We start from the raw sequence: 15,616 nt of genomic DNA, 5'->3' as shown, positions 1-15,616 counted from the left end.
GGCCTAAACAGCTGTGTTCTCCTAAATTTCCCTCTACACTTTTTTGAATTGAGTAATAAAAGCGACCTTTCGAGCAAGTATCCCATTGTCTCTGCCATTTCTTCTTCATTCGTTCTTTAACTATTGTTTTAACTTCAGATCTACTATACTTCACGGGAAAGTCAACTACATCTTTAGCAGCCCCTCTTTTTGCATACTTGTCTGCTAACTCATTTCCATCCACTCCTATGTGTGCCGGAACCCACAAAATAATAACTTGCTTGCCTTGTCTCCATAGCCTATAACTAACTTGACCAATTTCACATATAATATCTTGTCTTGCCTCAGATTTCAAATTTTTAACACTTATCGCTGCACTGCTTGAGTCAGTTGCAATCAGCTGTCAGTATTCACACAGGCAGCGTCTTTGAAAGAGACTTTTTCCTTTTTCTTTCTGTGTCATGGGTTCAGCAAAATGTAGAAAAAAAGGAAAGAAAGAAAAGACAAAAAAAAAGAAAACCTATTCTGAAGTAAAAAAAAATATTACATTTAAAAATTTTGTCAAAATAATATATTTACATTTAATAGATATTTTCACATCCACATACCCTCTCTTATAATTGTATTATTCAGATAAATAAATATATTTATGAACAATTTGTTTACCTGACAGTCAATGGAGAGTTAATTATTAATTTGAACAATAAATAAGTTATCTTTTTTTATTCGTAATATGTGAATGTGTCAAGGTACTTTTAAGGGAAGAGCCTCTGGATATTATTGATTTTTAATACTCCAGCAGAGATTTCTGATAAATTATGTTCACCATCATGTAATACACTAACATAATGGCTGACTAGCAGTAAAAAATTTTTTTTAAAAATGATCGTGTCAAGAAGCTGACTATCTGGGAGTAAGATAGGAATAAATCACAATAATAATAAACATTTCTGTTTGCATTATCTGACCTGTATGATGCTGTTAAAATAAGAGCAACATAGATGTGAACATGAAGTTATTTATATATATATACATATAAATAAGTGTGGATCAAAATGACTCAATGTAAGATTTACTCAGGGACCTTTTTTTGATTTTAAATTTAGATTTCTAATAATATTTACCAGCAAATTTGCTCATTTAAGCATGCTCTTGTGTACATACTGTACTGATATGTAAAATATAAATGTTGCTCTTGAGGTGCTGTGTTCCCTCAGTTTACCCTACATATATTTTTTGCATTTATATAAAAATAAAATAGGTTTCTATTAATGTAAATAGATGACTAAATAGTGTCTCCATGTGAATCAAATGTTATTTCTTACCATAATTAAAGTGGCTTTCTCCCTGCAAATGATTTATTTTATACCATTACGTCTTTTTTAAAACCTCATATACACCTGTCTCTGCAAACAAAATAGTTGCACAGTTGCCGCAATGCACTTTTTGTACATTTTAGTTCTTTGCAGAAGGATAAACGTTGTGATGTTCCTGCTAATTGAAAATAGGACTGTAACACAGCAAGTCATGTGATGTTCATTTTAACACAGGATGTGTGATAAATACTAACAGCTGGTGCTAACAAGAGGAAAGTATTAAGTGGAAATATGTAAGATTTTTCAATAAAATTGTTTTATCCTCTGCGAAGTTAGAGAGCTGCATTTTAAATACATATGGTTTTGATTTATATATTTATCCAATTTCTTACAAATATTTTGCATAAATGTGTAGAAACCAAACCTTTTTTTCCCCCCACTGAAATCTGAAATGATCATGACTGCTATTATAAATGAATAATTGATTTGACGCTTCATGTAGTTCACTTCTAATTCTGAGGCTTGTGGCTGCATCACGCTGCTATTAATGGCATAACTTAAACAAATGGCCTCATTATTTGAGCAGTTGTCACTTTTTCCATCAGGTTTCCTCTCCTGCAGCGGCCTCTGGAGGCACAACGTGAATCAGACCTAATAAGGAGCTGCTTTTCTCCAGGAAGGGCGTTGGCTCTGGACTCCAGTAATGTACACATTTTCCACTCGCTGGAATCCTCTGATGCACAACTTTACTACCAGCGAACTCTTAAAAGCTACAGAGGAGAAAAACCTTAAACACTGAAGCAGAAACACCGTCACTGACCGGCTGGATTTAATAGTTTTAGAGCTATTTGTTTCACTGCTTTTAGAGAAAACACAAAAAAATAACACACAGTCATTGAATTGACAGAAAAATACTTAGACAACTTTATTGTGTATCAAAATACTGTCTTACAATCACTTTTAAAGCCTTTTTTATTATTTCGGACAAGATTTGTTTTGTTCTGTAATCTAGATTAGGCACAGAGCGAGCTGGAGGGGAGGCGGGGGGGTGAAACACTGAGCAGAAAACAAAGCAACAACTTTAGTTTTTCTTTTTGGTCATCTCGTTTAAATGGACAAACCACAACAAGAACATCCTCATCAGCCCCCTTTTCTGTCCGGGACAACTTTAGAGACTTCCCTTTTTAGACCCTTTAATTTAATAGAAAAAAGTCCCACGCTCTGAATCAGAGCCTCGCTGTATCTGGAGTGAAGACCGAATGGAAATGCAGAGCACATGCTGGTGTCACGCGTTATTTTTTAAAATTAACAACAAGAAAAAAAAACACACAGAAAGCGGTGTTTTCCCAGCAGCGGTGTCGACAAGAAGAATAGGAGCACAAACCGCCATTAAGCTACCGTGACATGCTCTGTTCACATGTGTTCCCACCTGATCTGGTTTTTGATTTCTCTACTAACAACAGCAGTGCCTAAAACTGGATCACACTAGCAGCGAGTAAAAACAACCGGGTTAGTTATGGAGCGTCTTGAACACCACATGCTGGAGAGCTGGTGAGCGCTGCTGAGCGTTTTCTACAAATGCTACCCCCCGTTTAAGTAACAGACAAACTGACTTTTTATGCCAACAATTCAGGGTCTTACACCAAAGTGTGTCAACAAACCGACAAAAAAATACACTCTTTGCTCCAAGCCCTGCAGTTGTTCCTAGAAGCTCATATAAATCCATTATTTACTGTATGTGTGTAAGAGTAGCTCCTCCAGTGTAAACAGTAACCTTCCATACAAAGCAGGGGGCTGAAAAAAACTAAATCTACCGTTGCTACGCTACATTAAGTCGTCCTACACTAGTTCTGACAAATGTCCACTTATGGCTGAAAATGTCAAATAGCCTAAAGGCACTGCTAGCTTACAGTAACAAAAAAAAGGTGCATCTTTCTCCTCCCTAGGTTTATTGAATGATGTGATATGCAGTAGAATGAAACGAGAAAATTACAGTGAACTTGTTGCTTTTGAGTCGATTGAGTCTGTTTTGTAACTGATTAAATAGCAATGAAACGATTTGAAACGTGGGAGGGACTCGGAGCTGTAAACAACGATCGGTAGGTTAGATTCGAGACGGGGTTTCTGTTGTTTTCAAACAGTGGTATAGGTTTGTGGAGCCGTGAGTTTAGACAGTGATGTGGTAGGGGCTGCCGGGGATGTGGTCGTCTCCCCACTTCACCACCAGGATGTACTCTCCCTTCTCTTTGAGCTGGTAGCTGACGTTGTACAGTCGGTTGCCCAGATGTTTCACCAGGATCTCCTCACAGGGAACCTTGGGACCGTCGACGCCCACCATGAGCATGTTACGACCTGCGGAGGAAGACGGAAAAACAGAAATATTAGAGGTGGGTGGATCAATCCAAATATGGATAATACTGATACCAGCATTGGTATCGATACTGAACGATAGCAGTGTAATAAGATCGATACTTTAGTTTTAGTTTCTCTCCTGTACGCCAGTTACAAAGACTAGCACCATAGCACAGCTACAAAACTAAATATTCATTAATCACAATCAGGATTTTTAACTTCTAACCACGATATGAAAATGACTGACTGTAGCCTTTAAAATGTAAAAATATGCTCCACTCTTAAAAGACATGACTCCATTATGTGCACTGTCATCAGTCACTTTAATTTTGGACTAATCTGAAATGAGAACACTTTATCTCACTCAAGTCATTTTAGCTCACACACCTGTCTGAGCAGCACCTACCGCAGTCTGCACTGTGAGGCGTTTAGGGAACATCGGTAAATGTAGTGTCTGTCAATGAGCAAATGTTCAGCTAGTAAAGTGTTTCACCTGTAACCCAGTGGGAGCGACCAACTGATAATGTCTGTCACACTTCATTATCAATGATAATAAAAAGAGAAGTTTCTTCTTATTTATAATTATAAAAGCAACACCGTGCAAAAAATGTGAGGTAAAAAATGCATCATTAAAGAGCATTTTTCATTTCAGTGACAGAAGTATGGCACAAATATTTACCAAACTGTCAAAAATGAACACTGTTTACGGAGTTTATCCCTCACTTTGAGATTTTATTGGCCACCCAGATTCTTCCTCGTCTGACCCACAGAAAACCTACCCAGGAATTAGTCAGGTTCTTAGACCATGTGAGCATTTACAGCCCCATCTTCATTCCAGATGTGGACGACCATATACAGCACCTAACCTTTGTTTGTTTGGTAAAAAACCGACAAAGAATGTACAGTTATGATGCAGACTCTACACACCTGCTTTGCTGCAGTCGACGCTGAAGCTGTTCTTCTGGCCGATGTATCCTTTGGTCAGGCCCTGGCCCTTCGCCACCACCTTACTGGCGTCTGATTGGGCTGGAGCCCCCTGCTGGGAACAGCTGATGGCTCGGGTCACTGGGTCGACCATGACGGTGGAGGTTTCATGCATACTGTGGCTGGACACGAGTTTGGAACCTGGAAGATGGAGGTCAGAGTGTGAGTTAGAGAGGAGGCTTTTCTATTCAGCTTTTAACCCTCTGATCCCCAAAACCCTTTCAGTGGGCTTGAAAGGCTCATTGTCTTTAAGAATAAACAGCACAATGACACCGTTTATCAAAGCTAGACTATAAAAACAGAAAGAATAGTCAGATATTAAACAGTGATAAAACTGAAGTTCTCCTCATCAGCACCAAATCCATTTTATCCAAAACCAACAGCTTTTCTGTCAACATTGATGGCTCCTCTGTATGGAAAGGTTTGTTTGTACAGAGTCCTTGAGTGCTGAGAAAGGTGCTTTCAAATAAAATGTATTATTATTATTATTATTACTACATCTTTACGTTCTACTCACCTGCATGATTCCATCTAGAAAAAAAATTCATGATATTTCAAAATTACTTTATTCTACATGCCTCATTCAACAAATTGCCCAAAATAAAGTGTTTGCACTGACAAGATTCTGCAAAAAAGCCCTAAAATTTCTCCTCATAGCAGCCATAAAACTATCAGTGACTCAGCTGTGATTAACTGTCAAATAAAAACAGATTAACAGATTTGTCAGCTAAATCACAGGTCGTGTTTACAGAGAGCAGAAAGGAGACATGCATGAAAACAAATTAAAAATGTATTTAGTAAAATATCCAGGTGCTTTTTTTTGTTTTTACTGTGTTGTCGTACATCTTTCTTTCACATTTTTTATTGAGCTTTTGTAAAAAAAAAAAAAAAAAAACTTTTGGTTTTTCTTTTATTCCGTATTAAATTTGTTGCGTTATATCTGTGTTAAGCTGCACAGAAGAGATTTTTTTCACTTCTCTCTACATTTAGCCGTGGTTGTTCTGTTTCCATAGAGATAAAGGACTTCATACTGCAGTGAAAAATGAGCCCACAGCGAGTAAAAATCTGGGATTCTTCCTCACCAGTGATCTTGGCTTTGAAGGGGCTGCCAACGATGTGGTAAGGACCGCCGTATTTGATGGAGATGAGATAGTTTCCGGGGGCCATCGGGGTGTACGTGACCCTGTAGCCTTCAGGACACTCAACGCAGTCCATCTTCACCTTGGAGGGCCCGTCGATGGTCACGGCTAAAGCTCCGGGGCCGGCGTTGCTCGTGTTCACCACAAATTCACATGAAGTTCCTGGAGGGGAAGAACAGATCGAATTGAAGTGTCGACGAACAGGGAAAGCGACTCGTTTCTGTTGTGTGGAGGGGAGCGTGCTACCTGTGGTTCCGCCCTCCAGTCCTGGTCCGTAGGCGGACACCATCCCAGGGTCGCCAGCCTGACCCGTCTCTCCAACTCTGATCTTAAAAGGACTGCCAGGGATGTGGCTTCCGTTGAACTTCACGTCGATCAGATAGAGTCCGTTCTCTCTGGGGATAAACCGGACTGCGTACTTATCTGGACAAACAGAGCAGAGAGGAACGTTGGAAACCTCAGAAATGTGGCCTCAGGTGAGTGTGAGAGGTCTGAAGGCGTTGCCTCTCGGCCTACCTTGGTCGATCTCGGTGACACAGCACTCTTCCAGCGCTCCAGACGGACTGTGGACCTTGGCATCAATCACACCCTTCGCCCCGTTAAGGCTGACGGCGAACGACGCCGGCTGATTCACCTTCAAACCGGACTCCTGCTCGACAACACATACTCACACACTCAAACACTGCAGCCCTACAATCTGCACTTCTCTCTACCCAACAGCATCACCACAGTTCCATATTTATTAGCTTACCTGGAGGTCGCTAACAAGGCTAAAGAGGAGGGCTGTGCGGTGGAAAGGCAGAAAGAAGAAGCTGGTATTTGTGGGAGTTAAACAGACAGGAAGAAAAAGTGACCAAGTTGTGAGAGAATGGGACAGTGTGTAAGTTCTGCAGTTTATGTGGAAGTGGATTTATTTATCTGTGATTGGGAGATTGGTTCTGCATGCAGGTGAAGATGCATATTAAAAGTCAGCCCATTTCCAGGAGAACAGTCTGACTTTACATTTCATCCTTGTCTTCCTGATAGAAATGGGCTTCTGTATGTGCTGGATTGAGAGTGAAGTGAGACAGGAGGAGGAAAAACAGCCCATGTCAGACCTCTTTAACCCTTTAGCGCCCCGTAATGCTTTGAGAGGTGGGAGGCTGTTGGCAGCCTTTAGAATGAGGCACGAGAAACACACACAGTCCTTTAGTATCCCAGAAGCCTTTGCACCGCCCAACAGTGTAGCAGCAGCTGCCAGTTCTACGCCTGAACCTCTAGACTCAACTTTTAAAATGACAACTCACTCTGCTTTTTATTTTATGTAACAGAAACTATAATTTAAAGTATAAAGTATTCAAACTGTTAAAGACGACAGGTGAACACTGAAAGTCCTCGTAAGCTGATGATATTTGTCTACTACATTGAAAAAGCTCAACTTGGACATTCTCAGTGAGGTTTCTGGTATGACAGGAGACACCTGGACTCCTTTAATGTGATAAAGCACATAAAGTTAAGCTACAAGGTGCTGCTGCTGCATCGAGGGCAGTGTACTGTGGCCTGGTGTGTGCGCACACGGATGTGTGTGTGCACACGGATGTGTGTGTGTCTCAGAGCCTCACCTGAAGACTGGCAACAGTGAGGCGTCGGGCGTCATCTGATGGCGAGGCCACGGGGACGATGAATGGGCTGTCGGGGATGTGCTCATCGTTGAATCGGATCGAGACCTCGTAGTCACCTACAGACGGACGGATCTCAAGTCAGAAAGTCACTGAAACAGTCACCAGAAGATAAAACTCTGACAGGAGTCTGCAGCACACATGAAGACTACCTTTCCTCAAAATACAACAGCAAGAGAAGCAAAACAAAACCCAGCAATAACCCTCCGACACATTTGACAGGCAATAAATAAACACAAACACTACCGTTCAAAAGTTTGGATTCACTCAAAAATGTCTTCATTTTTGAAAGAAAATCTTTTTTTTTCAATGAAGATAACAATAAATGAATGACAAATCCAGTCCAGACATAGTTAATGTGGTAAATGACTGTTCTGTCTGGAAACAGCTGATTTTTAATGGAATATCTCCATAGAGGTACAGAGGAACATTTCCAGCAACCATCACTCCTGTGTTCTAATGCTACATTGTGTTAGCTAACGGTGTTGAAAGGCTCATTGATGATCAGAAAACGCTTGTGCAGTTATGTTAGCACATGAATAAAAGTGTGAGTTTTCATGGAGAACGTGGAATTGTCTGAGTGACTCCAAACTTTAGAACAGTAATGTATATCGAAAGTATATAAGTATAAAAAAAAAAGTGGAAAATACAATACACAAATGTATTAACAGAAGTAATAAACAGCACACATGCTCTCACGCAGACACTGTTCTTACACTGCAGCCATTTCATTTTTGCACATTAGGGTGCATGTTGTGTTTTCAGTGTGTCATTCAGGATAGTGATGACTTGGGGGTAGAAAGTGTTCCTAAATGTGATGGTGTGTGTTTTGTTCGACCGGCCTTTCTGAGGGCAACAGATCAAATCTCACCAGGCTCCTGTACGATGTAGGAAACTCCACTGGAGCCGTCCTTGCGGTCCTCAAAGGTGATTTCAGCCTTGCTCGGCCCCTCGACGGCGATACTGAGACCTCCGGCTCCGGCCTCCCTCGTCCAAATACTGAACTCGGCTACACAGAGGACGAAACCAAGTCAGACTCACAGAGTAAATTAAAAAAAACAAAAAAACAACACATTTCAGCACCGCAGTTACACCCCACCACCACACCTACCTGGTACTCCAGCCTCTGCTCTCTCCAGACCCGGTCCTCCAGCACGGACCTTATGCGCTCCACCTTCTCCCAGCGGGCCGACGGTGAACTGGAACGGGCTGCCGGGGACGTGCATGCCGTTGTATTTGACGCAAACTGTGTGCACGCCCGTCTCAGTGGGGACGAAGCGAATGCAGTAGGTGTTGTTCTCTCCCTCCATGATCTCCGCCTTGTGGATCTGACCGGACGGGCTGGTCACCTGGGCCGTCATGTCGGCTATGCTGATCTCTGAGGGGAGACACGAGCATATAGATGCACATCAACACTCTCTTCATTTTAGAGCAGGGGTGTCAAACATGCAGCCTGTGGTCAAAACCGGCCACCAGAGGCTCCAATCCGGCCCGACTTTGTAAAGTGTAAAAATTACAGAGAAGACATTAACTGCAAAACCCCAGATTTAAAATAATTTCTAGACAACTTTTTTGGATCATAAAGTAAAATACTACATTGCTCATTATTCTTTTGTTGTTTTGGGTCTCATTTTTGTAATGTTTTGTCTTTTGTCATTTTGATCATAAAGTAAAATACTATATTGCTCATTGTTCTTGTCGTTTTGTATGTAATTTTTAAAATATTTTGTCTTGTTTTTGTTGCTTTTTGTGTCTGATTTTGTTGTTTGTTTCATGTTTGTCATTTTGCTTCTCATTTTTGTCATTTTGTGTTTCCTTTTTATCTCTTGCATCATTTGTCTGTTTCTTTGCCATTTTGTCTCTGAAACTGAAAAGATTTCAGTTTGGTAATAATATTTTGTTAAAAAAACAATTCCTTAAATGTGAACATTTTCAGAACGTACTGTCTTTGCATTAAAACAAAAGGAAATCTGTAGAGTCGTGGTTATTTACAGGTTGATAAGCTGTAATTTCACTGGTCTGGCCCACTTGAGATCAAATTGGGCCAATTGTGGACCTAAACTAAAATGAGTTGACACCCCTGGTTTAGAAGATTATACACAGTGAAGTGCTTTTACAAACACAGATTTTTAGGAAATATGCTTCATTTTTTTGCCAACTGTACAGTAAAAGAATCAGCAGGCAGTTCGTCAAAAGGTAACAAATATTAGCACTGAAGAATGTTAAATGGGACTCAGTAAAATGCTAATATCTGAAGTTCCGGCAACACAAGCAGAAAGGATATCGGTCAACGAACTAAGCAATGGTACAAAGAGGACTGAGGACTTAATGTGTGGAGACTCTGGTACAATGTGGGGCTTGACTTCTACCGTGACCCCACAAAGACAGGTTATATTGTCATTATTTCCTGATTGGCTCACCTGGGATCTTGAGGCTGAGGTCACACTGGCTGCCGACGTTGGCGACCGACGCCGCTCTCCTCTTCCTGGTGATGCTCTCCTTCATCCTGCCCTCTCCTGTTACCTTCACCGTGAACGCACTCCCTGTGTGCACAAACAACAATCGATTCAGTTCAACCTTTTAAAAAAACACCTCACTTTGCAAATCCCTGACTGGTTTGATAAGCACCTGGCACGTGCTGGTCAGCAAACTTGATGTTGATGATGTAGTTTCCTGGTTCGGTGGGGCAGTAGGTGACTTTGCAGGTTCCGTCCTCCTGGTCTTCAGTGTTGATGTCGACTTTACTGGGTCCCTCAATGGACAGGCTCAGGCCGCCGTAGCCTGTATGGAGGAAACACGAGGGAGTAATTAATAAAGATATGAAAATATTAACGTGTCAAGGATTAACCCTCTGAACCACAAAACCGTCTAGCAGGTTTGAAAGGCAGGCTGTCTGTATTATTTTGCAAATGGACAAAATTACATAATTTGTCAGAGCCAGAAATTGTAAAAAAAAAAAAAAAAAAAAAAAAGTTGGATTTTCAGCTCGACTTTGTGATTATTCTCCCCAAATTTGTCTGGATAATGAACTAAATCTAAGACTGAAAATTGTGAGAGTTCACCAAGCTGTCTCAAGTAAAAGAAAAAAACAAAAGAAACACCCAAAGTGAATTGTCTCCACTAACCAAATACTATGAAAAGCCAAAAAAAAAAAAAAAATTGTGCTCCTCAGTACAACTTAAGAGCTACTTTTGACTTGTTTGCAACAAACAATCATGTGAAAAAAAATTCTGGGACTGTTTAGCTAAATTGTAGGCTGTGTTTACACAGAGCAGATAGGAGACGAATATTTAAAGAAATTAAAAGTATAAGGAGTAAAATATCTACAGTGTGTTATCAATGAGCCTTTCAACACCATTAGCTAACACAATGTAGCATTAGAACACAGGAGTGATGGTTGCTGGAAATGTTCCTCTGTACCCCTATGGAGATATTCCATTAAAAATCAACTTTTTCCAGCTAGAATAGTCATTTACCACATTAACAATGTCTAGACTGGATTTCTGATTCATTTAATGTTATCTTCATTAGAGAAAATTGCTTTTCTTTCAATTATAAGTACATTTCTAAGTGAGCCCAAACTCCTGAACAGTAGTGTATATATGGAGTCTTTCATCACCTGCATCACGAGTGTTGATGAAGAACTCGGCGGGTTCAAAGGTTCTGGCCTCGCTCAGGCCTTGCCCGCTCACACACACACGGCTGGCATCGCCGACATCCGATTGTTTGATCATAACAGCGATGGGGCTGCTGGGAATGTGGCGGCCGTTCTTCTTGATGTTCACAAGATGCTCTCCAATCTCCTTAGGAACAAATGAGATACCTGTGACAGACACAAAAACAAGAGGGTTATCACGAGACTCATGCCTTTTTTTTAAATTTACTTTTTTGGCCTTTGTTGCCTTTATTACAGTGTACAGTGGAGAGAGAGACAGGAAACGTGGGGAGAAGAGTGGGGGAACGACATGCAGTCAACGGCCATGGGTCAGATTCAAACTCATGACCGCTTCATTGGGACTATAACTTGTTTATGGGTCAACCTGTTGAGCTGCAGGGGCGCCCACAAGACTCATCGTTTTCTGCTGTGTCATTCACACAACTCACCGACATGTCCGTTACGCAGCATCTTCAGCAGGCAGGGCTCCTCGCGGCCTGACGGCGTGGTGAGGGAGGCGGTCAGCTGGCTGAGGTCGAGCTCTCCGATGTCCAGGGGGATATCAGCAGCTGAGCCCACCTTCAGATGGGACATCCTCATGGAGTCGTCACCTGGAAACGGCAGCGACAGGCCAGTTAGTTCACATTACTACATAAACACTCTCAGAGAAGACGAGATGGGAGACGACTGCGAGTCTGAAACTTTCTTTAACATTCCCTTGCATGTAAACTGACTGCTTGTGACTATATTTGGCCAACTGAGACCCAAATCGCAAATACAAGCTACTAGAATTGGCTTCCTTTGTGTCTTGACGGAGCATCAGAAAGAAAATTTAATAAAGTTGCTGCTGCTTCCCTTTAAAAGAAGCCAGTTAAAGAATGCTGAGCATCCGATCAGGATATTTTTCCATGCATGTTCAACTTTTAACCCCGGGACACACCCAGAAGAGAGATTAGAAATCTCATCAGGCTCTTGAACACCTGGGGATCCCACAGGAAGAGATGGTTGCTATGGAGCAGAAATAGCATGATTCCACTGCAACCTGACTCCCTTACAAGAGGCAGAAGACAGAAAATCCTTAATTTGTGGTTAAAATACCATTTCAAGGGTCATAACAGTGGTGCATAACGCTGCTAGCGATTTAAATCATGGGCTCCTTGCTCCAGTGACAAAGTTGAAACTAAAACCAGATCGACAGTAAAAAATTCACTGTAAAAAGTGAGACATTAAGAAACAAAAGAAAATCAGAAGATTGTCATTAAAATTACTATTTAACCCATTTTTAGTGCAGTGTTATTAATGCTAAATACTCTCCCCCCCCCCCAATCGTTAACACAACTTCTTCAAATACAAATATTACACATCCAATGCTTCCTTTTCCAGTTCAGGTTTTGATTTGGATGCCACATTTTAGTTATGATGCCAAACTTTACTTTGCATAAGAAGAAACCTGGACGGACACCAAGCTCCAGAAAGATCCAGGCCAGTGTAAAAGTTTCAAATTCCCACTTATTGACTGAGTGTTTGACAGATAATAACCTGTGATCCTGGCTGAGAAGGGGCTGCCTGGGATGTGCTTGTCGTTGTATTTGACCAGGATGCTGTAGTCTCCCGGCAGGACTGGCAGGTAGGACACAGTGCAGGTCCCGTCCTGGTTGTCCACACAGCTGATGTCGGCCTTGGATGGACCCTCAATGGCCAGAGACAAACCACCTACAAGGACGGGGACAATTTTAACACCCTATCCTGCTTTACTTCTCTTTGGACAGCAGTGGCAGGTGAGTCACGATGAAGAGATAAAGCAGGTAATGGCCTTGAAGTTGTGTGTGTTATGACTGCTACATACCCTCCCCAGCATCTTTGGTGTTGACAGTGAAGACAGCGGGCTTGTTGACGGTGCCGTGGATGAGGCCAGGGCCGTGGGCGCTGACGTTACCGCTGTTCATGTAGTCCACGTAGAACTGTAGGGGACTTCCTGTTAATGGACAACAGTGGAAAAAGAGGATGAAGGAAGAGTGACTTAAGATGCCCTTCAACAAAGCCATAAACGTCTCCTGCAGGGCTCAAAACTACGACCAAAATGGATGCAAATGTGGCCTTTTGTTGAGAGCGTGCGAGTTGAAATTTCAGGTGACTGATGATTGTTAGGCTGATCTTTTTCCTTCCATCTGCACAGATAGCTACTGCAAGTTATCGTGGTTGGAAAGAAGTAATATTTCTTCCACAGTGATTCTTCATGCCTGATGTGTAAACAGTCAAGTTCACTGTAACTGTGATCCAATGATGAAACGATCTACAGCTGATTATGTTAAAATTAGTGGTAGGATGCAATTAAGAATATTAATCTAATTAATTAGCGGCTGTGTAAAGAATTAATCATAATTAATCGCATTCTGTCAAATAGCAATATTTGACACAAAAAGTAAAGTTTTCCAATTCAAATAAATTTTGTTTGACAACTGAATCATTTAACATGCGGACTGCTCAAAGGAAACAGCACCGCTGATAAAAAATAAAAAAAAAAATCACTCTGCTTTAACTGAGTAAATCTGTGTAGAATGCTCTTTTCATCATTTTCCAACAAATTTTTGTTGCACACCTGTCAGAGGTGTTACACTGCAGCCACCTGTAGCCAGCATGTGAGGCGTGTAGGGAACATCAATAAAATGTTGTATTTACAGATAAGCAGATGTTTAGTGTTTAGCAAGAGGACTCCCAAGAGGACTAGTGACAAAATAAAAGTATTTTCAGATTTAAATCTTTACTCCCTCCCTATATCTACAAATATGAAGTTCTGTATCACTGAAAGTCAATGCAACATAACTAGGTTGTGCAAAAACAGCTGTTCATCGGCATGCATGGTGGATTAATAGCTGTGGCAGTCCTGAAACAGAATGAGGTGGTGGGGTTTGGCGATAAAATCCATTGCTGGTGCGACCAGCCAAAAGAGTTGGTAGCACCAGTGCTTCCAGTGGAAAGGCGAGTTTGGAGCCTGTACTGTATGTCAGCAGACACTTGAGAGCAAAGCTGTACCAGGGATGTGGATGCCGTCATATTTGATGTCCATCTCATGCAGACCGGCCTCGGTGGGGGCATACTTGACAGTAACAGTGCCGTCCTTGTTGTCGGTGATGTCAGGCTTGGCCACCTTGCCCGACGGCATTCGGACCTCACCTTTAGCGGAGAACAGAAAGAACACCATCACATACATGCACTGCAAAAACCATTGTGGGGTTCAAAGCGTTGAGGTTTATGACAGAGCCTGACAGATTTAGGCCTATCTCAGATATGTTGATCTTATTATAAATGATGTTCAATATGCTAGCTTATTTTAAAAGAAGGTAAAGCAGAACGACAGCCGCAAGTTAAGTAAAAAGTGGTGTTATCAGTATGTCTAGTAGAGTGTGCTACTACTCCACTACATGTAATATTCAGCAACATCATAATTTTCCCTTGTTAATATACTTTGGACATAACACTGCCTTTGATAACTGGTATGTCAGATATGCTTAAATGACATCAGTTTGCTTTGTTAGCGAGGCAGCTAGCATGCCACAGTCTGTCAGTGAAGTCAGTAATGTAACAGACTGAAAGGTTAGCATCAGAACAGCTCTTCCATTTATTCTGGTTTGACTCTTTATTTCAGGTTACGTTCATCACCTAGTTTGTGAAATTCAGAACTGGAGAGCGATAAACAACCCTCATATTTTATTGATTTTGTGGCAAAAGTCATGACACTTATGCATCCGTTTGCTATGTTAGCGAGGTAGCTAGCATGTTATATTTTGACAGCAAAGTCAGCAATGTAGCAGATTGACAGGTCAGTATCAGAGCATCTCTTCCATTAATTGTGCAGATATGTTGTGTGTCTATGTTGGCCCCTAGTTTGTGACATTCAAAACTATAAAGTTAAAAAAAAAAAAAACATCCCCTTTACACATTTTTTCTGGCAACTGCCATGCCACTACTTTAGCTAGCTAGCAAAACCACGTAGCTCCTTTCATAGCTTTTCAGTTGAGTGGCAGCTCATGTGTTCGCGTCAAAACCAACATTAATAAGAGTCTAAACTATGCTAAAGTTAGATATATAAGGTAATTAGCAGCAGAGTGGTCTAACCCACAAAAATCCAAACTAAGTTTTATTAATTTCTGTAATATTTTGTGGTCTATATTTTAGTGGCAAAGTGGTCTAACCCACAACTCAACCAGTGTTGGTGTTAGACCATTCTCGAAAACACAATTTGAACCCATTTTTCTCAAAAACTACAGAAATTGGGTTTGACCACTCTGCTTCCAAACTCTAAGAACTGTTTGTAGTTTGATATGTCTGCGAAACCGAACAATTCCAGCCACTACATTTACAAAACCTAACATTTCAAAGTTTGTTTTTCCACCAAATACATAGAATATTTTGCTTGAAATTTTACAGCAAAGCTACTATATATGTTGTCACTCAGTGTTCCATGAGTTACTGTTTGCAACTATTACATACATTAAAAACGATATTACAATGGCATTTTGTTATGCAAATGTA

The 15,616-nt window shown here is 41.0% G+C and overlaps 1 protein-coding gene across 1 annotated transcript in view; it reads right to left on the bottom strand.

Annotated features, from left to right (window-relative positions):
- Positions 1-2,190: 2,190 nt before the first annotated feature.
- The window catches only part of flna (filamin A, alpha (actin binding protein 280)), a 77,411-nt gene continuing 63,985 nt past the window's right edge, over positions 2,191-15,616 (bottom strand). Inside the window, 15 exon segments of the mRNA XM_051949547.1 lie at positions 2,191-3,647; positions 4,575-4,772; positions 5,714-5,932; positions 6,017-6,193; positions 6,287-6,419; positions 7,372-7,487; positions 8,300-8,437; positions 8,540-8,806; positions 9,849-9,971; positions 10,057-10,209; positions 11,048-11,251; positions 11,533-11,694; positions 12,623-12,796; positions 12,930-13,058; positions 14,117-14,257. Coding sequence (XP_051805507.1) covers positions 3,463-3,647; positions 4,575-4,772; positions 5,714-5,932; positions 6,017-6,193; positions 6,287-6,419; positions 7,372-7,487; positions 8,300-8,437; positions 8,540-8,806; positions 9,849-9,971; positions 10,057-10,209; positions 11,048-11,251; positions 11,533-11,694; positions 12,623-12,796; positions 12,930-13,058; positions 14,117-14,257 — 2,519 coding nt within the window. The 3' untranslated portion in view covers positions 2,191-3,462.

The sequence above is a fragment of the Acanthochromis polyacanthus genome, chromosome 6, assembly GCF_021347895.1.
Source record: "Acanthochromis polyacanthus isolate Apoly-LR-REF ecotype Palm Island chromosome 6, KAUST_Apoly_ChrSc, whole genome shotgun sequence".
Classification (NCBI taxonomy): Eukaryota; Metazoa; Chordata; class Actinopteri; family Pomacentridae; genus Acanthochromis; species Acanthochromis polyacanthus.
Note: the sequence above shows the minus strand (reverse complement) of the source record. Positions and strands in the feature narration are given on the sequence as shown.